Raw genomic sequence first — 26,032 nt, forward strand, 5'->3', positions numbered from 1 at the left:
TGTGGTTTTGGTTTATGGTGGTGTCTGATTCAGTTGCTAACATTTTGGTTGGCCGCAATGAGACCGATCATCATGGAAACGTTCCTCAGGATGAATGCAAGACTCCATCTTTACGTCTCGGTATCATCATCTACTTGCACGCAGCTGGGAACGAGACGTCACACAACTGCAGACTGCCTTATAAGGCAATTCCCCCCCCCCCCCCCTCCTCCATGCTCCGTCCGTCTCTCTGTCTCCCTTTCGACGGCACGGGGGGAGGGATGAGTGCTTTCAATTATCAGCAACAAAGACCAAATTAGGCACCTGGCAATTGCAATATGGCCTCTTTGTCTGCATTAAGTCGATAGCATGTGGTTGCCGTTCTGTCTGACACAGCCCGTTCGCACTCCGGCCACAATATTAGGTACACCTACTGGAACAAATATTGCGGCTTTACCAAGATAAAAGTGCAAGCGAGGGTGAGAAAACAAAAAAAGACTGCTAAGCTGCAGCAGGCCACCATGTATGGCGGACGCTTTAAGAGCCATCAACTTCATCTACGATCAATAGTGGCCGATTAGTGGCTGAACTAAGCGGCAAGCCCAAGAGAAGAAAGATCTTCCCTAGTGGATCTGTTGTGTCCCGACGCCTAACGAGAGCTGGCAGTTTGCAGCTGCACGCCGACACCCCCGGCGGCATTTGTCGCTTCGGCCGCTTTGCTCCTCAGGGCCCGCTGTCGTCGCAAAGCCGGCGCGTGGCCAACGCAAAGCAGATGACAAGAGCGGAGGACAACGAGGGTCTCTTGTGTTTACTTGTCAGCACCCGGCTGTGTAAATGATCCTAATGGGACACTCAGGACTCCCCCCCCCCATCACGGGTAAAAGCCAACAATCTTAAAGATGCGGCGACTACACATGATTGAAGCGTCCCCGACAAGGAGGCGAGCGCAAACACGACTGAGCTCTCGGCCCTCTTCTCCGTGTCCATATTTGGCGCGCAGAGGCTCTGCCAAGGAAAAAGGCCGGTCTTTAATCCCCTGAGCTGGTCAGGGAAAAACGTGGTGACTTTGCACTTTTTCCAATCAACAACTCCCCCCCACCTTTTTTCTTAATCCAGCCGGTTGCAGGTCTGGGGCAATAATCCTGGATTAGGAGGTCCTACCCACAGCGCAGGCTATATGTGTGGCCCCCCCCCTGCCATAGCTGACGGCGATGTGTTATTCATATGGTGAGAGAACACAAGGGCCCATCCGAAAAGGGGCAAACGGCTTGAATTGCTTGTGAGTGCCCTTGGGGGATCTGCGGCGGCACATCGTGCTAAAAAGGCAAAATAGCACGCGGCCCCCGCTGATGTGACACGTGCTCGTTGGAGGATCTCCTCACAGAGGCCGTGTTCTCAAACTGCCATCGGAACCGAAGGACACAAACAATTGTTAGGCCTCGCTTCAAATATGAGACAAAAACGCTTCAACTGAGGTTTCATAGATGCACGTACAGCACGAATTAATCTGATGTCATGAATAATTCATAGGCAAATTCTTCATTGCCTACATTTATAAATTCAAATTATATAAAATTATAAATATACATTCATAATAATGTACATTTATAAACGAGTGTCTGAGATGGCTGCCGAAATGCTCCTCCAAAGCCACTCAGCAACTCTAAACTGGACATTTTATGTTCATTCACTAGATTTCAATGAGAGACTATTTAACCACAACCATAATGTGTTAAGCATACAAAAGACGCTCCAGATAAAGATTCATTTCTCATGTCAATGTTGACAACAAGCAACTTGTCCTTCATACTCGTTCCGAATGCAAACATGACATTGTCTTCAAATGGCGCGGCATGTGACATTCAAAGTGATTTCCATCAGTAGAGGTATCAAGAAATGCACCGCGACGAGTGGAGTATTAAGGAAAGATTTTATGCCCTTGTCACGCACACGCACGCACATGTTTATTGACTTTGCCAGTGGCGGGGGAGTGCAAGGTACGTCAGCGCTCCATGTCCCACAGGCCCGCTGAGGCCCAGCTGGGGACTCCATGCGACGACGCATCATTGGCAACATCGCAAACGCGTGTCATTGTCACTCACGACCGAATAAAGTACACCACACTATGTGCCACACACACACACACACATGCCCTCTCTCAAAAAGATTCAGCAGCTTTTCTTTGTCTTTTTTTTGGCAGAGGATAAAGAATATTCGGCTTTGTGTAATGAGTTTGACCATTAGGATCGTGTATAAATAAACGGAGCGAACAGTAAACCCTAAAAAGTGCGACAACACATTTTAGGTTGTTTGTACTCATACGGGATTTTTGTAACGACTACATCAATTTGTAATCCATCTTTGAATGGCGCCTTGACATTAAGATACGAGAGACGCTCAATGTGATTTCAGCACTAATTTCAAGTTATGAAAAAGCGCTTGTGGTCGCTCATTGTTGCTAATGGCAGCAGCGTGACGCGCACGGACAGCGGAAGCTCTCCTTTGCAACTGACATCAGCTCATTTCCTGCCGTGCTCATCCTAGTGAGACTCCTGGCAGAGGCGGAGCGAACTTTGAGCATGATGGCTTCGGATTTTAATGAAAGTAAATTGCTGAAGGCGTTCCTGTCTGACCATGCCAATGCAGTTTCTGTGTGCCTACAGAGCGAAATAGATAGAGATGAACTGACATTCATTTCGTGCGGTTTTAAGGAACAAAATTGCTTTAAGCAGTTGGTCAATCAGCCTGTGCCCCTTCTCCAATCAGACCCATTTAATGTCACAACCTTTGTGTGTGTTTTAGCTAACTGACCCAATGCTGGTCACAGATACGACTTAATAGGTGGCGTATCATTCGTTTCCATCCATACCGTCATTTTGTCTTGAACTCATTCTGCTGTGCATTCATACTCAAAGGGCCTCGCCGTCTAATGGCTCCTGATTGCATGCAGACGCCACAGGCGGAGGGTGGTGCACGGTGGGTCACGGCGTATCACGATAACCACACGTACAGTCAGCATTTGTTATGATAAAGCTGGGTGCCGCTGGGGCACAGGTTCAAGTGGTTTCCGCCTCATTTTCCCTCCGAACGCCATCTGAGCGACGCCATGCAGGAATTAAGGTGATTCCCATATAGACGGGCTCAAAGAAAGAAATGCATTCGAGACGCGCTGCTAAAATCATTTCAACACACATCGACTGATTTCATTATCGAGTCTGCTCATAGATTCTAAATGGGTGAGGGAATGAAATAATACAAATGATTGATGAGATGAAAACGTTTCACGTAAAATTGAGAGAAACTTTAGAGCGCTTCTCCTTTGACTCATATTGGAAAGGTTCAGAAGCGAAATGAACGTCGACGTCATCACTCATACGCGACACGAGAGAAATCAATGAGGAATCATTGCGCAAACAAAACATAATGCAGTGCATTTAGTCATTAGCTTCAATAAAAATCCAGCGAGTTCTTGAAGGTAAAGCTTTTTTTTTATTTTTTATAATGAATTACAAGAAAAAGGCTCATTTCCACAACCAGTGATGTAAGAACAAATGACAACCTGGCGTATTCACAGAGGACTTTAACCCGCTCCACACACATCGAATGCAGGCCAAATGTTCAGTTGTGGTTGAAAGTTGCCCTCAGCATTTTGGATTCTATTTGTCTTGATGGTGAGCGAGCCCGAGCAGCAATCCCTGAAGGCTCGACAAGATTTACGTAGTAGACACGTGATGATTCATGAACACAACTACAGCTTGCCCTCATGCACACTTGGCCTTTGTTCGAAACGCACACGGTTCCTTCTTTTTCGACAGACAGATGCGATTATCACCCCTTGATTTTTAACCGATGGTCCATTCCAAGTCATCTGACTTGAAATGAATAACATTGAGTGTCATAGCAGCACGCTATAGTCAGGCCAATCTAAGGTGGAGTCATTTAGAAAAGATTTGCCCTCATTGTTTTTTTTTCCCCAAACAACCAAAAAACGGAGATAGCCGCTTTTATGTGGCACAGCCCCTTTTAAGAATCGCTCAAGAATCTCTGCTACAAAGTTCTTGCTTTTCTTCAGCTCCATCTTCACGATGAATGCTGTAATTACAGAATGGGGGGCGCAGGGGGTGCTTCTACGCTCCACTCATTACCAGATGTTTTAAAAGGTCACGCCAGTTAACAGACGCACGCACCATAAAGAGTTGGCGCGAAAAAAGTGGGAGTGAAGCAAACAAACATTTGGGGAAAATTTAAACAACAGCAATTGTCACTTACGTAAGGTGAGAAGAAAGAAGAAGCAGATGGGTGGGGGGATTGGGTGAACGAGTGTCGATTTTTTGACGTCCTGTGTGGACATGGCTGAGCGCACATGATGTACGATTGATGGATGTATTTGCATTCACAGAGAGAAAGTAGAATCAGCCTCCATGGCGCAGGAGGGCTTTATGTTGAAAAATATTCGTCTTCTAATAAAGATGTTCACAAACAGCTGACGACAAAGGCGCCTCGGTGAGTCCGCAAAGGCTGCCGATTGTCCGCTGCACTTGGAAAGCGAGGCGCGGCCCACCTCGGTTTTCGGCTGACGTCGCGCCACATAAAAGGTGTCCTGGGCGAGACAGTGAGCGGAAGACACTCCAGGAATCCCGGCACCGAGGACACAAATTTCAGGACTGTTTCCTGAAGGTGAAAATATCCAGGGACTTGGCGCCTGTGGACGGCGAGGGCGTGCACGTGGGGACGGGCGAGGAGGCCAGCGGTGTGGACGTGCCCCCGTAAGGGCAGCTCTGCGAGGCCGCGTGCTCGCCAGAACACTCCACAGCAGGGATGTAGCGGCTATCCCACATGCCCGGCCCGCACAATTTGCACAGGTCGTGGAGACTGCAAGGAATTCTGGGTAGGAGGCGGAATTGGTAGAGGAGGCTGCGTGCCTGGAGGGACCAAGTGGGGGGGGACAAGATCAACCCAGAGAGCTTGGAAGCAGTGGATGCAAAACAGCTTGTTGCGCATTTTCATAACAAGCGGCGAATTTTAATGTAAGCAATGACCTTGAGGGAAAAAAAACCCTTCATGGTCATTCTGGTTGCCAGCTATGGGAAAAAAAAATGATGCAAATGCGAGCTAAACAAAAGCAGAAGACGGGCTGGGCCGCATGCATAAAAATGAGGACGCGGGCGGCAGCGCACACGCTCGTCGTCAATCGTCACTCGCCCGTGTGGCCAGCTCACATTTTCAAACAGCAACACACAACATATTGACCGAAAATGGGCGGCTCTTCAAATCATCCAGATGGCAAACTGTCTACAAATGAGGCGGTAGCACTTTGGATGTTGCCACGGCAACACCAGATCACTCATTTTGGTCAATTACAAGCACGGAACCACTTAGGGGTTTTTTACGCATTTTTTTTTTTTTTTTTACGTTACAGTAATAAAACAAAGCTAAACATGATTTACCCAATCACTAAATACACCTCAAAATCTGACACACTGATGATCTCGATTTTTTTTTCCCTTCAAACTGCTACCCTGTTATGTTAGCATGTAGCATGCTACCTGAGCTGAGCAATTCATCTGTGGTCTTGATTCACTCCAGTTTTTTTGTCAGTAGGTTTTTTTTTAAAGGTCTAATTTTGACTGCAAACAGAGTGGCGTTAGCATACAAAAGAGCAGTCATTCATTTATCACTCTGTTATATTGTAGCTAAATTTTGTTTGGTGACTTTTCCGACCCCACTGTTGAATACTTTGCATCTCAATATTGCAACTGGCAACTTTGCTAGCAAAAGCAAATGAATGGGACAAGCAGAACGATGAACGAGCGAGTGAGCAAGCAAGCAGGCGAGTGAGTGAGCAAGCAAGCACGCAAACAAGCTGGCGGTCTATGCGAATGCATGCGGTGCAAGTGCAATGAAAGGCGTCACCTTGCGTAGCACCAGCTCTCCGTTCATGTGCATAGACAGGTTGCTGAAGTGCAGCAGCATTTGGTCAGTGGCCAGCTGCTGTTCAGTGACATCCTCGCCGTAAAGGACGATGATGGCCACGCACAGGAACAGGTGGAAGTAATCCGTCTGGAAAAGGGAGAGCCCTTAGCTTTTCACTTTTGTTGCTAAAGGAAAAAAAAAAAAGAACGTCAACGCAAACGTCTTGATTTGGAGGGGGAAAATAAAAACTACCGTTTTTTTCCGTGTATAGTGCGCAAAATTTAACTAATTTATTGTCCTAAAATCTGGGGTGCGCATTATACATGGGTACAAATTTTTTTTTTATTTTATTTTATTTATTTTTTTTAAGTCCCAATGATCGTCACACACGCAGGGAGGCAATGGGTCCCATTTTTATAGTCTTTGGTATGGTCTTAACTAGGCTGGATGTAATTTCTTTTGTTGGCGTTGATATCTCCGACTGCCCGTAAACGCACCACCGCGCTTGCCTTGTTCCTTTCTTCTCTGCTGTTCACTTCAAACACGCTCCATGCGACCGCAATGCTCTCGTATGAGACGCTTGCTCGATCACCTGCTCGTTTGCTGTCTGTCACAATGTACCCTACACAAATCCGAAACATTTGTTGCGGCTCCGAGTCACGACGAGGGGCAAGTTTTGGTTTCCAAGGGTGTTTTTATTCCTCTTCAACGTCTCTCCCATACAGAGCCGCCTTTTTCACGTCCGCACGCGTCTTTCCCGTGCGCGCACGGAGCGCGGTGGTGCGTTTACGGGCAGTCGGAGAAATCAACGCCAACAAAAAAAAATTACATCCAGCCTAGTTAAGACCATACTAAAGACTATAAAAATGGGACCCATTGCCTCCCTGCGTGTGTGACGATCATTGGGACTTAAAAAAAAAAAAAAAAAAAAAAAGGTTTTTTTTAAAAATTCATAAAAATTGGGTGCGTATTATACATGGGTACAGGCTTTTTTCCAGCATCAGCATGCCATTTTTAGGGTGCGTATTATACATGGGGGCGCACTATACACGGAAAAAAACGGTATACGAGATGCTTTGGGAGTCATCTTGCTTATTAGTTACTTTTTCGATTTAACACTTGAGGCCTGCAACTGACAAAATTGTATCTGGATACTGAATGGCGTTATGTTTTCTCAATAATATTTTTTCTGCTGAATCATCCGTTTCATTTCCTCACTCACATTCAAATGTATTTTTTAAAATAGGTTTTCAAAATCATATTTTCAAAGAATCCTTTTGTAATGAGTCATTTCATTTGTGAGCGTTTTTGTCTCAAGACCTGGTAGTGCGCCCAGCAGGCCTCCCACATGCGAAGCGCGTCCGTGTCGGGGAACTCCCGCTTGAAGCAGAGGAGGATCCAGCGGTGGCAGAAGAGCAGCTGGAGCCCATCCTCGCCCAGCGTCATCAGGTGCCGGTGGAAGTCGGGCAGCATCAGGCGCAGCAGCTCACGCAGGTACATCTGCGCGCACACACGCGCATACTTAGGGCTGGCCGGCCACACACACTCGCAAGGTCGAGCTCGGCGATCCCACCAGCTGCCTCTCCATGTCCTCGTCCCGCGGCGAGCTGATGAAGATGGTGTTCTCCATGAGGCCCACAAAGCACCAGAAGGTGTCGCTTTCGTCTTGGATCTCGGTCAGGAGTGGGGCCACCAGGTCCGACATGCCCTGGCAGTAGCCCATGACGGGATTAAACACGGCATAGTTGAGCAGGATGCGCCTGAGGCAGACAAAGACGCATTTTCCACTGCATTACGTTTTCCTTTCATGGTCAACAAAATCTTTTTGCCGTTACTGTCCTGACACTGGTTTTATATTTAATGGGAATTTAAAATTGGTAATGGGAAAAAAAATAGAAATAAATAATTTTTAAAAATGCTCGTTTGACTTCAAAACATGACGACGTCTTTTATGGACGCTGCCGGGAAACAGCGTTCCTCCCGGCCATACTGACAATTCCAACGTGGTTAATTGCAAAAAAAAAGACATGAACCAAAAAAAGCCACAACAAGCACTACTTAAAGTGGTTGCTATAGCAACCCTTATGGTTGCTACAGAGCTATTTACTGATCTTGTGTGCGTGCGTGTGTTTTTTTTTTTGTTTTGTTTTATGGATAGCACTTTAAAGTGTCTCTGGTAGCACTCATGCATAATTAAGTTGTCTGAAAAACAGAGAAGGAAAGCCTCGAGGACATTTTCTGTTCATGTCACAATACAAAAAGGCAGAGCAAGACCAACCAGCCAAAGAGAGGATTGAATGGTGCAGCCCCGCGCCGTTACTCGTTTGGCTGATTCAAGATGCAACCACTTTTTTTACTGCAGTTGGAGGGAATTTGTTAAGATATTTCCGCCCCACAGATGAGCTGCAAAAATGAGGGTGACTGATGGAGGGAGGGCGAGCAGGCAGAGAGAAGGCCTGCACTCACCTCATGATCTCCACGTTGGGGTTGTTGTCTCCCCTGAAGAACTGGTTGCTGCGGTCCGTCCTCACCACATCCTTGTCCACCGTGAACTGGACCTTCCGCCAGAAGTCGCTGTGCTCCTCGGGGCTCATGTTCAACCTGGCGGCGGGAAAAACGTGCGTCAAAAAGCCCGTCGCGGAAATTTGGAGACTCGCTTTGACGTACATGAGACGTGTTTGAAAAGAATTGCTGAATTGCTTATTTTACATACTTATTTTTCCCCAATAATTATGCAATGTGTCTTCTCACATTTACAAGGCATTGCTATTGACTTTAAAGGCTTATGTCCATGTTGAGGTGTTGGAGTAATAAATGCTCCAAGCACCTTCTTGAGCACTAAATGTAGCCGAGTCCTAACAAGCAAAAGGGATTTCATTAACAGTGTTTGTTTTGCACGCGGCCCCGCCCATCCGCCCGCAAGGAATAACGAGCATGCAGGCAGGCACCTGACGCAACGCCATGCAAGTATTGGACTTGCGGTGTGTTTGTGTCGCCGCGCGCTTCCCCGCGACACCTTCTCCTCTCAAGCTTGCTTCTCTAGAGTTTCATTGCTAAGCAGCAATGAGTCGGCTAAATGGATCCACTTTGAATGTTTACTTTGTGGAGCCTCCCTGGATAGTTCCGGAGGTGCACTGGACAAGCTAATGAGCAGCAAACCTAACTTCTTCTGTTTGTTGTTTACTTATTTTGGGTGTATTTTAGACTTTCTTACTTTTGTGTGCATCTGTTTTTGGGCCAGTTTCAATGATCACCTTCTCGTGATTGACTGCGTCACTTTATTGTTTCAAACAGCTGAGGAATCGTGAGCGAGGTCAAGAGACACGTGTCCGTCCCGCTAATGATGGACGAGAGGCCCCGTGGGCGGCTCTCGACAAACAACCCTTTCAAGGCCTTTAATTAGCTTGATGGGACAAGTTGACACGTTAACAGGCCACACCGATCAAAGTCGTCCGATTACGGTCGCGTGGAATTATGTGCACGCTCAGCCCGGGTGGAGGACGGGAGGTGTGTGCGCTCATGAATACCGCAGCTGTGTCTTTAACTCTTACTGACAGGAGAATACGATCTGATAAGCGCCGACATGTTTTTCCCCCAGAGAGCTTTTTATTTTGCACCCGCCGCCTCCCTCTCAACACCTCGTTGTTCCCATTGATTGCTCAGCCGCAGGCGCATCTGACCAACGTTTGGCGGCCAATCACGCAGCCATGTGATAGTCGGCAAGACGACAAAAATCTTACCTTCTCTGCTGGACGTCGTGGTAGTGCGTCCGCTTCTCCAGCCTCCACGCTTCCCTCTCCTGCGAGCTGGAGTCGTAGCTGTAGTAGTGCAAGAGGAAAGGCCACACCTCGCCGCGGATAGATGGCTCGATACCCCCAAAGAAGATGGCCTGGCGTGGGGGCAAACGCGGTGAGCGCAAAGAGCCTAAGCCAGACGCCGAGGCTGGGCATGAGACAAGCACTGAGATGATTTTCAAGAGGTATTATCAATGCGATAGTGAGAATGTCAGGATGTCATGTCTTTTCTAAAAAAAAATAATAATAAAAATAATTCTGCAATTCTACTGCATGTCATTATAGCAGGCACCAGGGGGGCTGAGAGAAACTGGCTTCAGCAGATTGATTGCCTATAACATGGCTCACATTGTGACGTTTGAAAGTCACATTGAGCAGGACAGGCTGACAACCTGTCGACATGGATGATCCATCGCAGCTCAAGGTCAGGATCAGCTTTTCTGGAAGTAGAAAGACTCACCTTGCGCAGCTTGTATTCCTCCTCTACTTGGCCGTTTTGAGTGAGATGCCTTAGCCAAGAGCCGACATCCAGCCTCCGGTAGAGCTTCTCTTCAGGATGGCTCTCGGCCGACGGCAGTGTGGACCTCTGGATGGAGAACTGCATGCAGGACTTCTCGTTCGACACCTAGCGCGGGCAGACAGACGAGCAGGGGATGATGGGAAAAGGACAGAACGGGCAAACTAGGCATCGGAATGAAGAGGAGAAAAGATGAAAAGAATGGAAGAGACTGATTGGAAATAAGGTCAAGGTTTTATGGAAATGTTCAACTGAGACGTGAGTGATGGATTGGGCTGCATATTTTGTTTGCGTCAGTTGAGGCTTTGCCGCCTTTCCCACCTGCTGTGTCTCCCTGCAGCACTTCCACTGTTGGAAAACCTCGGCCAGCTTGTCCAGGCCTGCGTGGTGAAAGTGGAGGACCTTGTACTGGCTCTCCCGGCTGGCTATCACCAGCTGGCCGCCGGTGCAGGCTTCATCACTGAGGAGGAGGAGGGCATTGCAGTTGCGTTTGACAAATTGCCATTCAGCTCACACTTACCTGAAGAAGAGGCGCAGCGACCTCATGTGGCCCAGATCTACTCGGAAGACGCCGCACAGCTGCTCCAGCGCCAGCACCTTCTGCTGCTCCTCCCAGCGAGCGCCCTGCGACTGGCCGTTGCTCTCTAGGCTAGAGGCCGAGCTCACCGACTGCTGCATGAGCTCCTCCGACAGCTCCCTGTAGGGAAGACAAAAAGCAAACTGGTGAATTCAAGCACACGTCAAGTGAAGCCCAAGCAGGAAAAGACCAGAATGCTCAAACAGGCAAAAATGGCCGAGTTGCTGAACGTTTGGCAGCTGGCATGACTTTCTCTTTCCAACACACAAACACGCACACACACACGCACGCACACACACACACAGGCGCGTTAATGGAGCATAGCTAATGACCTGACCATGCTGTTGCCCCCTACACGTCTCCTGACATGCGAGTGGTGAGAACCAGCGCAAAGTGCTGAAATGTGTCCAAGCTGCTCATACTTAAAACTTAAGTCACACTTTATTCAAAACATTCACCAAATTCATTGTCTTTGCTCTCTTTGCGACTTGTAATCCTAAATCTTACGTAACAAATTCAGCGCCGAGTTTGCAAGAATGTGCACAAATGAAAAACATGCGAGTGATACTTGAGCTCCAACTTCCGAAAGACGAGGACGATCGATGGGGACAATCCATTCTTGTCTTGTTTGCAAAGTAGTAAAGGCTTTCTGATGACTTGTGGTGCCCCTAATGTAGCGTCTTCGCTTGAGGCCAGACTGGCAGCAGACACTTGTTACTTTGGTTACAAGTGTCAAGAAACTCCTCAAAAAGCTCGCCTGGGGATTCTTCTCCTCGCTCTTGCCCCCACCCCCTTTACACACTTTCATCCAATTTTGCTCTCTCATAGGCAAGCCTTTTCTCTTTGAATGATTCCAAGTGACATGTTTCCAGTTCCTGGCCCCCTTAACGGTGTCAATTAAAGTGAGGGAGAGAGAAAGGGAGATGGAAAGAGTTCCAGGGTATTGGCCCCTCTCGCTCTCTCTCACTCCCTCCTCTAATCCGACGAGCTGACATTCAGCCCAGCACAACAACCCCCGGGCAGGCAGGCGTGCTCAAAATCAAAGAGTTTCACACAGACTCGAGGAAGGGAAGAAGGGGGGGTGATATATGAGAGGTGGGCAACATGAGTGCAGGAAAAAAAAACATTGGGAATGGGCAAGTGAGAGGAAAAGATCTAAAAACAAGGGTGGAACAAGTATGGGAAAAGGAGAATCCCGGAGCGGAAGGAAAATGTGCGTGTGTGTGCGTGCGCACACGCACACACTCGGGACGGACATGGAGCCGAGGGTAGAGGGAAAGAAAGGGTAGCAGAAGGCGGCGAGGGGAGCAGAGAGTAAATGTTAGAAGCTGAGAGCGCTGCCAAGTCACACACTGGCCACACTTAGAGTGGGCAGGCCGGGCGGGGCCGAGAGATTAAAAAGGCTTCAGCGACACGCACGTACGCGTGCACACACATTTTCAACGAGATCGAGTGGAAATGTTCAACGAAGAAGCCGCAGATAAACGCAGAATGAGTCTTGACGAGTAAACGTGCAGCCCCGATTGTGTCTGCCACCTTGTGACGTCATTTACCTGCAGTCGCCGTTGAAAGACGGTGAAGTGAGTCGCCTACTGGACACATGCGGTGTTGCAACCTGGGGGCTGGAATAATTTTTCTTAGGGCTCTACTTTGTGGCAAGCTGGAGTAACTGTAACTCACCCATTGGCGATTTGAGGGACTTTTTGTTTGCTGAATGTTTGAATTTTGGCTAATTGTCAAAAGAGTGTCAGGGGAGTTTATAAAAACAACTGTAAAGCTACAACACACTAACCTGCTATCGCTGTCCAAGAAGACAGAGCCACCGCTCTCGCAGAGCGCTTCGCTGACGGGTGACAAGCAGAAGGGTGAGGAGAAGGTGTCCGAGTCAGAGCCCACGGTGCTCACTTCGTCCGAGAGCTCACAGGAGCCCTCGTCGCCCTCCTCGCCCAGCCGCTTGTGCTGCGCTGGGGGGCGGTCCGTCCCGCTCTCCGCCGAACCGTGGCTCTCCGCAGAGGAGCTGCAAGTGAGGTTCCTCTCTTCATCTTCTTCTTCCACTTGCACAGCTGGCGGGCGCGAGTGCGCTCTGCGGGGACAAGTTCAACAGCCCTGCAAGTTCAACAGCACTGCTGACACTCACAATGGACACTATATTAGGTACACAGTCTAATGAGTATGGCAAATGTGCCCTTTCCAAATATAATAATGTACAAACTTTCAGCCCTCAAGCTTTTAATGACTCTTGAGAGAGGTTTATTGCTCCCACGGGTGGCGTTTCATTTCCGGTGTCATGATTGCCAGGAGCAGCAACAGTAACCAGGTGACTCCCGACACCGCTTACCGTCTGCCTCTGCGCCGAGCGTGGCGCCGCACGGGCGAACTGTCAGGCGTGATGTAGCGCAGCGCCTCTTCGTCCTGCCTCTGGATACGCGAGTTGGGTACCCAGGTCAAAATGAGAGTGGTGCCCAGGCTCTCATCCTTCTCCATGTGCACGCACAGGTAGCCTGCAGGGGGCGTTGTCACGACAGCAGGGAAGAGCATACTCAAAGGCACAAAATTGGCATTGGTACATTCACAACATGCAAGAAGATTCGAGTGGAAGCTTAACGAACGTTACAGACGTTGTTGAGGTTCCAATCTTTTCTTCATTCTCACATGCAAACAGGCGCACACCGACCTGGGTGGTGTTCCGCCAGGCCCGGCAACGGCTCTGTAGGGTGCACGCACACATTATTTTTGGAGTAAATGATCTCTCCATCCAGGCCCGAGCGCTGCGCCGCGCCGGGGTTAAAGGTCAAGAGGTCGGAGGCCTTGGATGAGGCGCGCCGCAGGAGCCGACCCAGAGACATTTCCTAAGAAAGCGGCATGCGGGGCCCATCCTCTGCGGAGGAGAGCAAAGAGAAGAGATGAAGTGCTATTTCTCTGTGACGCTCCAAAACATTAGCCTGACTCTTCCTTGTTCATTTTGCCTTTGGCAGGGGTGCCCAATACGTCGATCGCGATCAACCTGTCGATCGCCAAGCTAATCGCGTGATAGTAAAATGTTTTTTTTTTCCGCACTTGACGCGTGTACCAACAACGGCGCTAACAACACAACACAAACACGCTAGCTCGCGAGTTCCCTCCAATTGCCAGAACCCTGTTTTTTCCTCTTAAACTTAAGAAAGGGTATAAAAATGAGTGGGGCCGCTGGCCATAGTAAGAAGTATCACTTTCATAGCGACTAGGACTTTTTTTTCAGTGGGTAGATCTTTGTGACTTGGTCATTTCAAAAGTAACTCGCGAGCTGAAAAGGTTTGGGCACCCCTGGCCTACGGCGTCTGCTCAGCCGTTGCGCGGCCCACCCTGAGCAAACAACACGCACCGGGAGGCAAACGAGCATGTGTGCTCGCGTCGCCACTCGTATGGCGGTCCAGGCTCATATCAGCAGCCAACACAAGTCACTCCACTCGCGTCAGCACGTGCGGAAAACAGCCGACACCTTCGCTCGCTCGTCACCCTCAAGCGACACGTCAAGCAACCGCCTGTTTGCCTTCTTTACGCCGATGTTGGTTCTTATTACTTTTTTTCTGAATGTTTGTGCCTCGCTGTCAGCTTGACTTGCCCTTGTGTCGCCTGCTTTCGTCGTCAAAGCCAGGAATGTTTGCTTCTTCTTCCTCCTGACTCACTCGGTAGGTTTACCTCCGCCTTGCTGACTGAGCAGACGGCCCACTTCCCGATGCCCGGCTCAAGATGGAAAGTGCCCCGGCAGAAAGATTTGCGCACCCGAGGCGAGATTGCAGAAGGGAGAAGCACTGTTTGATATGTGCATATTGTGAAGCAATCAAAAGCGGCTCTACAAAAGTTTAACGTGAGTAGAAATGAAAACTTCACTCGTGAACGCAGACATTAAATCAAAACAAAACTGATGAGAACATTGACTTGGTTCCACAACTGCACTTTGGACTGAAGAGGCCCCCGACTGTGCCATATTAATTCCTGCGCTATTATCTTGTAGTTATTTTGGTCGACAGTCACATTGTGGTCCACTCGGGTCGGTTGGATGTGGTAGCTCCCGGTTTCCATGGTGGCACACAAGTGTCTGGTATGGTACTTGACTTACTCTTTTGATGCCCAGTCTAACAACACACTCAGAAATGTTCACGTGTATGGTACGATAGCTGACTTACTCTTTTATGCCCAGTCTAACAAGACTTTTACTGACAAATTTTCACATTTGCGTCAGGGATTATTTTTTAAAGGGGGGGGGGGGGGGGCTGTAACTGCACCAAAATGGCACGCAGTACACAGTTGGAGCAGCTCCTGCGGGACACTTGATGTGCTCAAAGTGCTTGCGTCAGCTGCAAGGCGAGGATGAAAGTAAAATCAAGTGAGCGGGGCGGGTCACGTGTAATAATGCATGTCTTGTTGGTAGGCTGGGATGTTTGCTTGGGGGCTCCATCCTGGACTGTCAAGCAGAACCCACCTGGCATGATCACCACAGACAGGCCCGTACTAACACACGAACCACTCACTGACTACATGCCATTTTAACCTGCCTGGATGGAAATGACTCCATTAACATTTGTCCATAGTCTCGGAGGTGAACTTTAAAATTAAGAGTGACGCGTTATTGGCGTACAGAAGCGGGGGGCGTCTGGCGTGCACCTGTTTCAGAAGCCAAATGAATGGGAAGCCAAGCGGCATGTCGGGGCGAGAACACGGACGCAGCTCACCTTCGTCCCGATGCAGAAGTCTACAACCCACGCTGGACGGCCATGTCAGGCCGCAGCGTGTACCGGCGTCGTGTCACTGCCTCTCTCCGGGAATTTAGCTCGAGGTTTGCGGGTTACAAGTCTTGTTTGCCTCTGTGTGTTCAGCTTGTGACGCCATACATCTTGACTGCTGCGACCTTTTCGCTGACGCCAAAGATTCCATTTCCGGATAGTACCTTCAAAGTAAAACGACCAGAGCGCGATTGCCGTTTTAAGTTGAAAGCCACATTTCGTCAATTCTCATAGTTAGCGTTTAGCTTGATATTCCGGCCAGCTCAAATCGACCCACCCTCCAAATCACAGTTTCATGCACGTTTTGTTGTTGGTGGTGATCTATTGTTCTGATGATTGTTTATGCATGCTCACAATAATAGTAATTAGGAATTTCAAGTAAATAAATAAATAAAAATCGCCGCTTCCCCACTGTTTACTGTTTGCGTCACATGACACGGACCAGGAAGTAATGACCCTACCAAACACGGAGCAACGGTCGGCTGTGCCATGGCGTACGGAATACATGTTTTTTTTTTAATATCTGTAAGGTTTTTTCAAGTTTCGTGCTTTTCACAAACCTATTATCTTAACGACACAGAGGGACAAGTGTTTGATGGAATCGGAGGATTGAGTGGTGGAGGTGCGACGACACGTTTACTCGTCAATTATGCGGAGCCCTACCGAAGCCAGATCCTCGATTACCTTTTTAAGCCAAATTTTGGTGCCTCTTTGCACATCCTTAAGGTTGAAATTGGAGGGGACGCTCAAACTACTGATGGGACGGAGCCGTCGCACATGCACTATGAGGATGATGAGAACTACTTTCGAGGGTATGAATGGTGGCTGATGAAAGAGGCAAAGAAGAGGAACCCAAACATCACGCTTATCGGCTTGCCTTGGGCATTTCCTGCTTGGGTGGGCCGCGGAAAGCAGTGGCCTTACGAATTCCCAGACATCACTGCAACATACGTAGTGAAGTGGATCCTTGGCGCAAAGCAGTTCCACCAGCTCAACATCGACTATGTTGGCATTTGGAATGAACGCAACTTTGACAGCAAGTACATCAAGCTACTGCGGTACAATTTGGACAAGAGTGGCCTGGAGAATGTTAGGATCATAGCCAATGACAACCTGTGGGAGCCCATTTCCCAGTCTCTTCTGCTGGATCCAGAGCTCAGCAATGCTGTGGATGTGATAGGGGCCCACTACCCCGGCACAACCACTGTCATGGAGGCCCTGAAGACAAGGAAGACACTGTGGTCTTCGGAGGACTACAGCACGTTCAACGACGATATCGGAGGAGGCTGTTGGGCGCGCATTCTCAATCAAAACTACGTTAACGGATTCATGACTGCTACCATTTGCTGGAACCTCATTGCCAGCTACTACGAGGCGCTGCCGTTTGGCAGAGATGGTCTTATGACGGCGGCCCAACCCTGGAGTGGCAACTATGTTGTGGAGTCGCCCATCTGGCTGACAGCGCACACGTCGCAGTTCACCAAGCCAGGCTGGACCTACCTGAAGACTGTTGGACATTTGGCAAATGGTGGAAGTTATGTGGCCCTGACTGACGGCAAGGGAAATCTTACAGTTATCATAGAAACCATGACCCATAATCACTCCTTGTGCATAAGACCTCCGCTCCCTCCGTACTCAGTGACGTCACAAAACGCAACCTTTCAGCTGGAAGGCCCTTTTTCTTCCATCAAGGAGTTACAAGTATGGGGCTCCCGCTTTAATTTCAAGACAACAAATGCCACTTTGTTTCAGCGTCAAAGTCCTTTGAAGCTCAAGAAGGGCAAATTCACAATAAGTCTTTCCGAAGACGAGGTTTACACGTTGACCACGTTGACGACAGGACAGAAGGGCAAACACCCAGATCCACCTGCTTCATCTCCCTTCCCAAAGCACTACACGGACGACTTCAATGTCCGAGAAGCTGCCTTCTCAGAAGCTCCAAACTTCGCCGACCAGACTGGAGTGTTTGAATATTACACCAACCAGCCAGATTCTGGGCTTCATACATTCACTTTGCGTCAAGTTCTGACCGAGCGACCCATCACTTGGGCAGCGGATGCGGACCAGACTATAAGCGTTATCGGTGACTACACATGGCATGACCTGAATGTCGAATGTGATGTCTTTATGGAGCGTGTAAAGACTGGAGGTGTTTTCATTGCAGCCCGGGTTGATAAAGGAGGGCAGACAATCCGCAGCGCCAGGGGAGTGTTCTTCTGGGTCTTTGCCGATGGAACGTACAAAGTGACTAATGACCTCGCGGGTCAAAGCGTTCTGGCCGAAGGACCGTCCGGTACACGAGCCGGTGCCTGGTACACGCTGTCGCTCAGCGTGAGTGGCCAGTTGGCGTCGGGGAAGTTGAATGGTTATCCATTGTGGACGAGCGCCGTGGTGCTGACACCAAAGAATGGCTGGGTGGCCATTGGGACGCGCTCCTTTGAACTGGCCCAATTTGATAACTTTGCTGTGAAGGCAGGAGGACAAGAGTCCCTCTTGAGCAAGCCTTATGTTACGATCGTTTGAACGAATCGCAGTTGAGGCGCAAAGATTCATCGACAACTCATAGATTTTGAAAATGACCAGCAACTGTTCCCATAATCGTTGTGGGACCTCGTTTAAAATCATCGGTCGGAATTTCAACCTCGCAGTAGTAAATGCTCTGAGATTTACCATTTTTTTCCATGTATAATGCGCCCCCATGTATAATACGCACCCTAAAAATGGCATGTCGATGCTGGAAAAAAGCCCTGTACCCATGTATAATACGCACCCACATTGACATTTTTTTTTTTTTTATAAAGTCCCAATGATCGTCACACGCATCTGGGTGTGGTGAAATTTGTCCTCTGCATTTGACCCATCCCCGTGTGATTTTGATCCATCCCCTGGGGGAGAGGGGAGCAGTGAGCAGCAGCGGTGGCGCCGCGCTCGGGAATCATTTGGTGATCTAACCCTCCAATTCCAACCCTTAATGCGGAGTGCCAAGCAGGGAGGCAATGGGTCCCATTTTTATAGTCTTTGGTATGACCCGGCCGGGTTACTTAAGTCCGTAAACGTAAAATTATTTCAGATAAAAGATCATCTTTGGGAACAACCGGATGTTATTCTGCCGGTCAGTATCACTGCGCATGCAGTAGCAAACTCGATATCGAATAAATATGTGAAACTCTCAACGGGATCACCAATATTTGAGTGATATTCCAGTTATTTAATCACAATTAGTTTACCAAGTCTGTGTTTTGAGTTCCTCCAATAAACCCTGGTCCAAGCTGCACTTGCACAAGCTTGCTCCTTTCCACACTCCATCCGTGACAAGATTTTCTTCAAAAATTGTTGTACCATGATTTTCTTAAAAAAAAAAAATTGTACCCATGTATAATGCGCAACCCAGATTTTAGGACAACAAATTTCGCATTATACGTGGAAAAAAAAAACGGTATTTCTGTTGTCGTCCATGAAAAAAGACTGATTTTTTTTTTTTTTAAATATCTGTGCAAACATCAGCTTTTAGTTGAGAAAACAATGAACTATTTTGCCTGTTTTTGACACATTACAAACTAAGTGCACTAACCGAATCCTAATTAATTTTTCTGAACTTTCTACACTGTAAATTTGAAATAATGTCTTGTTTTGAATAAACTTTTTTTAATCAGATTCTGTTATAAAAGACACGATAATATTGCCCGTCAAGAGTTTTTGATGCACCTCTCATTACATTAATGCAGATATACCCAATTAAATTGCTGAGAGAATGAGAGGGAAATAAAGCGTCCTTTTCTGATGATGCATATCTCATTTTCTCTTTTTAAATGTCAAAATACTAAATACCGAATATAAGACGGGCTCGATTATAAGACGACCACCTCTTTTACAAGACTCAAGTTTGAAAAAAGACTTTTTGAACACCAAATTAATTTTTTCTACAGAAAATATTTACATCTGAAACAAATAATTATAACAATATATTCGAGAGAAAAAGCATGTTATTTTGCCTCATTCAAGTCACGCAAATTCTGTCTATTACATCTTAATATCTGAACATTTAAATATGCAAACTAAAGTGCAATCACATTTGTAAATGAATGGCCTCTGGTTTTTGAAATGTAAATAAACCAATCTACTGTGATAATGATTTCAATAACTGCATTAACAATTAAAGTGAAGCCTAACTGTAACTGAAGTCTTGAAACAAATCTGAATAAGGAAAAACATTGCAATTAAATAATGCAAACTGCTACCGCTATTGTTGGGAGCCTGCGGACTGTATAGGGCAAGGGTGGGCAATTCTCGAGGGCCGGTGTCCTGCATGTTTTATAGGTCTCCCTGCTGCAAACAACATCTGATTCAAATGATCAGGATTGTTATCCAGCTTCTGTAAACCTTGCTAATTATCTGACCATTTGAATCAGGTGTGTTGCAACAGGGTGACAGAAAACATGCAGGACACCGGCCCTCGAGGACCGGAATTGCCCAGCCCTGGTATAGGGGGTTGGCTCGGATAGTTATGCTCTTTTCGCCCCCGGGTGTCGGTCAGAACACAGGAAGGACGACGTGGTTCAGTTTTGATTGCTTTACTGAATTATTGGCAAAAAATAATAATAACCCTAAATGAAATACACTCTGCAACACACCAAACATACACACGAAGCAAACCGCGATCGGACAACACGATCACAGCAACGTACTCAGTCGATACCAGCAGCCTTTAACTTACCGCTGCGCACAAGTGAAAATGGGTATAATGGCTAGACCCCGAATATAAGATGACCCCCACTTTTTCAGTCTTATTTCAATCCAAAAAAACTCGTCTTATATTCGGGCCAATACGGTAAATACAAAAAAAAATACATTCATATTTACCACCCCGAAAAGAGTGGGCATCATTAAGATCCAGTGTAGCAGTGACAATCAAACAAGACGGCAGGAAAAATACCTGCAAGAAAAATTATGTCTCATCTCCGGTGGCAGAAAAAACAGGCGCGTCACAGTGCCCACTGAACCGCAAACATCTTTGACATGGGCAAGGTCAAACTGCCGACTTTTAAAACCTGTTGAAAGAGCGGGCGTTATCCTTTTGCAAAGTCATCACCGTGTGTTGGCTCACTCACCTTTGTGTCAGGGTCATACATAAAATCCCTCACTCTGATGCCGTTGGCCACCACGTATCGGGGCGATGAGGGCACGCCAAACACCCGCAGTCCTCCCAGCGCCAGACCATCCAGGGCTCCATTTAGCCAGATGGGCTCACTCACAACCTGTGACTGAAACCGCGGTAAAGGTCAGAAAGATGTCACCTGTACGCTGACAGAAAGTCACCGTTCCGGTCGGGAAGTTCGAGCGACCTGTCTGGCGCTGAAGACCACGTAAGAGTAATTTCCTTTTTCAAAGCTATCGATGTCGTCGCCATCATCCCAGAACAAGTCGCCCTGGGCCGAGCCTTTTGCTGACAGCGCCACTGTTAGGAAGAAAGGCTTCCTGCGTGAGACCGTTGTCGTTAAAGCTGGCTCCTTCCAGAAAAGATAGAAAAAAAATCAACATGTGAAGATGGGACATTCATCCAGACATCTATTTTCTATACTGCTTGTCTTCATTAGTCAAATAAATAAATACAAATACCACTGTATCATCCTTGAGCAAATGGAAACATTCCTTTGAGAATTCCTTCAGCGTTTCAATGCGGATGTCATTGTAGACATTAGCTGGAGGCAACCGGACGAACCAGTTGAGCATACCACAACAATCAAGCGCAGATAAAAATCATCAAAAATAAAGCTGCCTATTTCCACCAGTCCCATTTTTCTACTCATCTTCTTCAGACCTTTATCATTTTCTTCCCACAAATCTCTATTCATTGTTAAAATTCCTTAATTGTTGTCTTGTTTTGGGGGCAAATTATTAGTTCATTCAATGGCAAAATGCACGCATAGCGTCGTTCCTCCATACTGAGCCTCCAAACTGAACATATTCATGTACGATGACGGCAATAGCGGTGCCCCGACCTGCTGGGGGACAATGTGGCCCTCCCTCACGTGGATGTTGATGGTATCCAGGGGGGCAGGTAGAAGCCGGTACTCGCCCGTACTGTATGCCAGCCGACCCTGACATAGAGCGCAATGTTTGCACTTGTGCTAAACGATTCAATTTGCAAATCAAAGCCGTTCAACTCACAGTGCGCAGGTTGTACCAAGTCCCGGGAGGCAGATAGGCGGCCACCTCCGTTGCGCCCTCCTCCAACACGGGGCTGAGAAGAAGACAACTCCCCCAGAGGAACTGTCGGTCTATGGTCTGACAGTGAGGGTCGGTGGGAAACCTGCAATGACAAAAGTCTGCGTCACTGTCGTGGCACAAGATGAAGTGTTGCCGGGACATACTCCATGAAGAGAGGCCTGGCCACCGTGTCCCCAGAGATGTGTGCGTGATGGAAGAGCGTGTAGAGGAAGGGTAGCAGAGAATAACGAAGATTCAGCGCGCTCCGCATGGCCGCCTGGGCCTTCTGCCCGAAGACGAAAGGCTCCTGAGGCTGTGGCCGACGGTCAAGACGCACCGTGAGAGAAGACACAGCAGCGCGGCTCGACGCGATATCATGGCGCGGGCGCGTCTTACAGCGTACGGCCGATCGTTATGGTTCCTCATAAACGGATAGAAGGCCCCGAGCTGCATCCAGCGCACGCACAACTCCTCCGCAGTGTCACCTCCGAAGCCACAGACGTCTGCGCCCGCCAGGGGCACCCCGAAGAGGCTCAACTTCAGCACGGCTGAGGGCAAAACGTACACAATCTTGACACAGACGAAGGTCATACGTCCGAATGGAGTGCATCAAAGACGCTCAAGCACTCACAAGGGATGGAGTATGCGAGTTGCTCCCAGTTGCTCCTCACATCTCCCGTCCACACTCCGGAGAAGCGGCCGATGCTCGGGAAGGAAGAACGAGACAGGACAAACGGCCTCTTCCCGCGTGCTTTCACTAGAGCGCTGCGCAACAGCATCAGAGCCCACACGACACAAAGCGCGTTTGGAAAAAGCCACTTGAGACAAATGCAAATTTGCCCTCTGAACTCCAAACAGACGGCAAGTCTGCCATATGCCACCTGTTTTTGCCAATCAGTCAGAGTCGCAGGGCATTACAAACCCCAAAATACAGCAGCTTCTAAAAACCAAGTACGTTAAGTGCCCACCTCGACCCGGGAAGTAACACGACGAGTCATTTTGACCAACCTGTGAGTGGCAAACGCTTCAGTCAGTCCATACATGTTGTGCAGGTTGTAGTGAGTGGACGCGTTTTGCCGAGCCGACATGCAGAGAGTGAAAGAGCTCAAGAGGCCTCCGACCACCCCTGTTTAGGACACGCACACAAATATTTCCCAGATAGGTGCTCTGAATATCGCGCACTGTATTTGATCCATCGCTAGGATAGCGATAACGAGCAACCGTGCGGGCTTACTGGGCGTGTATGGTGGCTTCTCAAGCTCCGTCTCAGGACAACCCTCCAGTGAACCCGACACAAAACTGACTGGTTCGTTCATGTCCTGCGTGGAATTGGAATTAGGCCGGCCAATCCCAAGGCACAGAAAGACAAACAAGCAATCATGCCTAAGGACGATTCCCGTTTGCAACCAAGCCAACGTTCACGTTTTTTGGCGCACGCTATATTCTTACGATCCATAATCCATCCACTGGTACTTTGGAATAAAAATCCACAATACAGTCCTCCCACCACTGTCTAGTCTCCAGGTTGGTAAAGTCGGGGAAGGCCGTCGCACCCGGCCAGACCTGAAGGCACACCCAGGAAATGCGTTTGTTTTACAGTTCTTGGCACATGCTATGTTTCAGACTTTCAAATTGAAAGTCCACCTTGCCGATTAGGAGTTGACCACTGGCATTTTTGATGAATACATCTCGTTTGATGCCATCCTCGAAGGGAGGGTACGTTCCCGGAGGACTGGTGGTGCTGATCCCAGGATCCTCAAGAGGAATGCAACACACACGCCATTTTAGCAAGGGTCATATTGCCACCTGTTGAGTCCAAATAGTTGGCAGCCGGTTGGAAATGTCCCCCCACCAGGATGAGGACGTACTTCAAGCCTCGTTGGTGAAATTCCTCCACCATCTCTTTAAGGTCCCCAAATCGCACTGGGTCATTGGTGAAGACCCTGCCTTTGTTTGCGTAGTCCAGGTCATTCCACTGCACATCCTAGAGGGGAAAAAATAAATAATCACCAATAAGCCAATTACCAGATGACAACCTTCAACATATGTGCACTATTGGTTTCTTAGTTTAGTGAAGTGTCAATTTTATCTGGGCTAAAAGATTGGAATACACAATCACATGAAGGTACCATGGGGAAGTTAGCGTCGTGCATCCGCTGAGCCACCTGCCGGGTGACATTCGTGGTATTGTAGCCCCAGCGACACAGGTGGAAGCCCAGTGACCAATACGGAGGCATCGCCGGATAACCTACAGAAGAAAACCTTTCCATGGCAGTCTTTTGAAAAGCAGAAAGTCGCTGCTGACTCTGCATACCGTACCAATGACTTGCAGGTATTGTCGTATGACGGTCTGAGCGTCGGGACCCATGAAGACGTACAGGTCAAGGATTCCGCCCGTGGTCACCCACGTGAGAGCCGGCAGTGGCTGCAAGATCACTTCTAGACACGCACATGGGCATACACTTGGAATTAGGAGAAGACGGGTGAAGAGTAGCTCTTATTGAACAGAGGCATCACCGATGGCATTGCTGTTGATAAGGAAGACCCCATGCGCCAGTCCGTCCCCTTCCTGGACCACGTAGAACGGGTGCGAGCCGTAGAGGTTTGCACCAGCCTGGAGAAAAGAGAGTGCGGACGTGGGTTATCAGTATTGGTATGCCGATATCAAAGCATACTATGCTGATACTAAACGAGTCCAGCATACTTACGTGAGGAGCCATGTCCCTGTTCCAGAGCGTCAGGGAGGTCCAGTTAAGGTCCAGGCTGAGAGACGTGTAATGCTCCCCGAGGCCTGACACTAGAGACGAGGCCAGAGTGGTGGACAGCTGCAGGTACTGGTCGGCAAAAAGCAGAGGAGCCACCGTGCTATTCATACTAAACGGGCACAAAAAAAAAAAAAAACAGGGAGAAATAAGCATTGGATTAGAATGATGTCAGATTACATAAAACATACATACCAAATGTTTTTTGCAGTGTGTGCTAAGAAAAACAGCATACTCATTTGTTGTGCTTTACATGAACTCACATGACCCTTCCATTGGATACGCGTCTCACAATGAATCCAAATGGGTTGGACTGGTACTCAATGGCGTACAAGGCATCTTGGCGACTAATTTTGCCCTGAGGCACTCTGGTGGGGAGTTCAACTTCATACCGGTCTGACCATCGATCCTTCAACTGCAGCGAAAGCAAATATTTGATAACCTTGGGGATTATTTAGGTGTATTTATTGCGAGGGGGCGGTGGGTAGTTGTTACAATGAGGCGCAGGCACCCTGCGGACTCTTGGCTTTCTTCCAGGTGAAGAGTGGCCACATCTTGGGGCAGGTAAGACGGGGAGGCGCGGGTCAAAGTGGCAGCTTGGCCTCGTGCAGTGGGCGTCAGGTCGCCCATTTTGTAGCCCGGGTACGAATGAGGGTAGAAGCACAACGGAGCTTTTGACGAGGCGTTGAGAGGAAAGTAACAGCAACCCCGCTCTTCACACTGTCGCCTCGTGAGCGCTCGGTCCCGGGCACAGTCGAAGCGTCTCTCCGGGGACATGAGGCACCGGGAGGCCTGGACTCGCACGTCACTGACTCGTGGTGATTCGAGTACATCCCGGGGGCTGGACTTGCCAATTCGAACCAGTTTGCTGTCGAGAATGAGACCCAAATCGGAGAATGTGTAAAATGCTGAAGCCACAAGCACGGCTACACCTAGCTTGACACATAAAGCCATGGTGGACTGTTCGAACAAAGTTTGGAGGTCATCAACCGCTCGATTACTGACGCGGTAACAAAACAACCGAGTGAAAGTAACTTAGAAGTGCGAAACATAAGTGCAACTTCCCAATGTCTTTGTCACGTGTCCTTAAAAGACAAATCAACGACGGCAATCAACGAAGGTCAAATTGACACACATACTGCCTGAGGAAATAGAAATAATGTGTGCCCAAAAGATTAAACAGGTCCAAACAAGTTGGAAATCTGAACACAATTACTAGAGAACACTATACAAATAAGGAACAGGCGGACAACACCCAAATCACAGATAACTGGAATAGAACAACGCCGCAAGTGAACCACGACATCAGGGGTTGTCAACCCTTGGTCCGCGACCCTGCCGTGGTTCGAGGCGGTATTGCAGGTGGTCCTCGAAATGGAAAATAATTGTATTTTTTTTTTTAAATAAAATCAATTCATTATTTAGATTTTATTTATTTTCCAGGTAATTTTGTAAATCACTCACCCATCCAAATGATGTCAAATGCAGCTGAAATTCACAAAATAGACAGAGATGCAAAT

General features: G+C 48.2%; 3 protein-coding genes and 1 long non-coding RNA gene across 11 annotated transcripts; 2 read left to right on the forward strand and 2 right to left on the reverse strand.

Annotated features, from left to right (window-relative positions):
- Positions 1-3,445: 3,445 nt before the first annotated feature.
- tbc1d16 (TBC1 domain family, member 16) lies at positions 3,446-15,707 on the reverse strand. Of its 4 annotated transcripts, XM_061303686.1 has the most exons (14): positions 15,493-15,707; positions 13,455-13,658; positions 13,119-13,281; positions 12,573-12,863; positions 12,334-12,402; positions 10,724-10,900; positions 10,525-10,663; positions 10,147-10,311; positions 9,633-9,781; positions 8,359-8,493; positions 7,466-7,652; positions 7,213-7,392; positions 5,893-6,039; positions 3,446-4,901 (listed from the first exon to the last, which is right to left on the reverse strand). In XM_061303686.1, the coding sequence occupies exons 2-14, from the start codon at positions 13,624-13,626 to the stop codon at positions 4,638-4,640; spliced, it is 2,238 nt and encodes a 745-aa protein (XP_061159670.1). In that variant the 5' UTR covers positions 13,627-13,658; positions 15,493-15,707; the 3' UTR covers positions 3,446-4,637. The 4 variants fall into 4 exon arrangements, with proteins under 4 accessions (XP_061159670.1, XP_061159672.1, XP_061159674.1 ...); XM_061303688.1 differs by lacking the exon at positions 12,334-12,402; XM_061303689.1 differs by lacking the exon at positions 3,446-4,901 and having other exon boundaries at positions 5,938-6,077.
- Positions 9,729-11,436, forward strand: LOC133170626 (uncharacterized). Its single transcript, XR_009718609.1, has 2 exons — positions 9,729-9,871; positions 9,972-11,436. It is a non-coding gene; the product is annotated as an uncharacterized LOC133170626 (long non-coding RNA).
- A 260-nt stretch (positions 15,708-15,967) lies between the features above and the next one.
- On the forward strand, positions 15,968-19,325 carry galcb (galactosylceramidase b). The gene has a single exon (XM_061303691.1). It carries the CDS (start codon positions 16,033-16,035, stop codon positions 18,064-18,066), a length of 2,034 nt encoding a protein of 677 aa, XP_061159675.1. The 5' UTR covers positions 15,968-16,032; the 3' UTR covers positions 18,067-19,325.
- Positions 19,326-20,098: 773 nt separating this feature from the next.
- gaa (alpha glucosidase) lies at positions 20,099-25,843 on the reverse strand. 5 transcript variants are annotated; one of them, XM_061303684.1, is made up of 19 exons: positions 25,008-25,840; positions 24,776-24,927; positions 24,459-24,624; positions 24,268-24,364; positions 24,070-24,189; positions 23,880-23,998; positions 23,603-23,734; positions 23,395-23,505; positions 23,200-23,313; positions 22,985-23,069; positions 22,759-22,876; positions 22,382-22,515; positions 22,147-22,298; positions 21,915-22,063; positions 21,712-21,853; positions 21,543-21,641; positions 20,886-21,050; positions 20,652-20,798; positions 20,099-20,591 (listed from the first exon to the last, which is right to left on the reverse strand). In XM_061303684.1, the coding sequence occupies exons 1-19, from the start codon at positions 25,464-25,466 to the stop codon at positions 20,526-20,528; spliced, it is 2,727 nt and encodes a 908-aa protein (XP_061159668.1). In that variant the 5' UTR covers positions 25,467-25,840; the 3' UTR covers positions 20,099-20,525. The 5 variants fall into 5 exon arrangements, 3 of the variants coding, with proteins under 3 accessions (XP_061159668.1, XP_061159667.1, XP_061159669.1); XM_061303683.1 differs by having other exon boundaries at positions 20,652-20,804; positions 25,008-25,839; XM_061303685.1 differs by lacking the exon at positions 21,915-22,063 and having other exon boundaries at positions 20,652-20,804; positions 22,088-22,298; positions 25,008-25,839.
- Positions 25,844-26,032: the final 189 nt, after the last annotated feature.

This window comes from Syngnathus typhle, linkage group LG17 (assembly GCF_033458585.1).
Source record: "Syngnathus typhle isolate RoL2023-S1 ecotype Sweden linkage group LG17, RoL_Styp_1.0, whole genome shotgun sequence".
NCBI lineage: Eukaryota > Metazoa > Chordata > Actinopteri > Syngnathiformes > Syngnathidae > Syngnathus > Syngnathus typhle.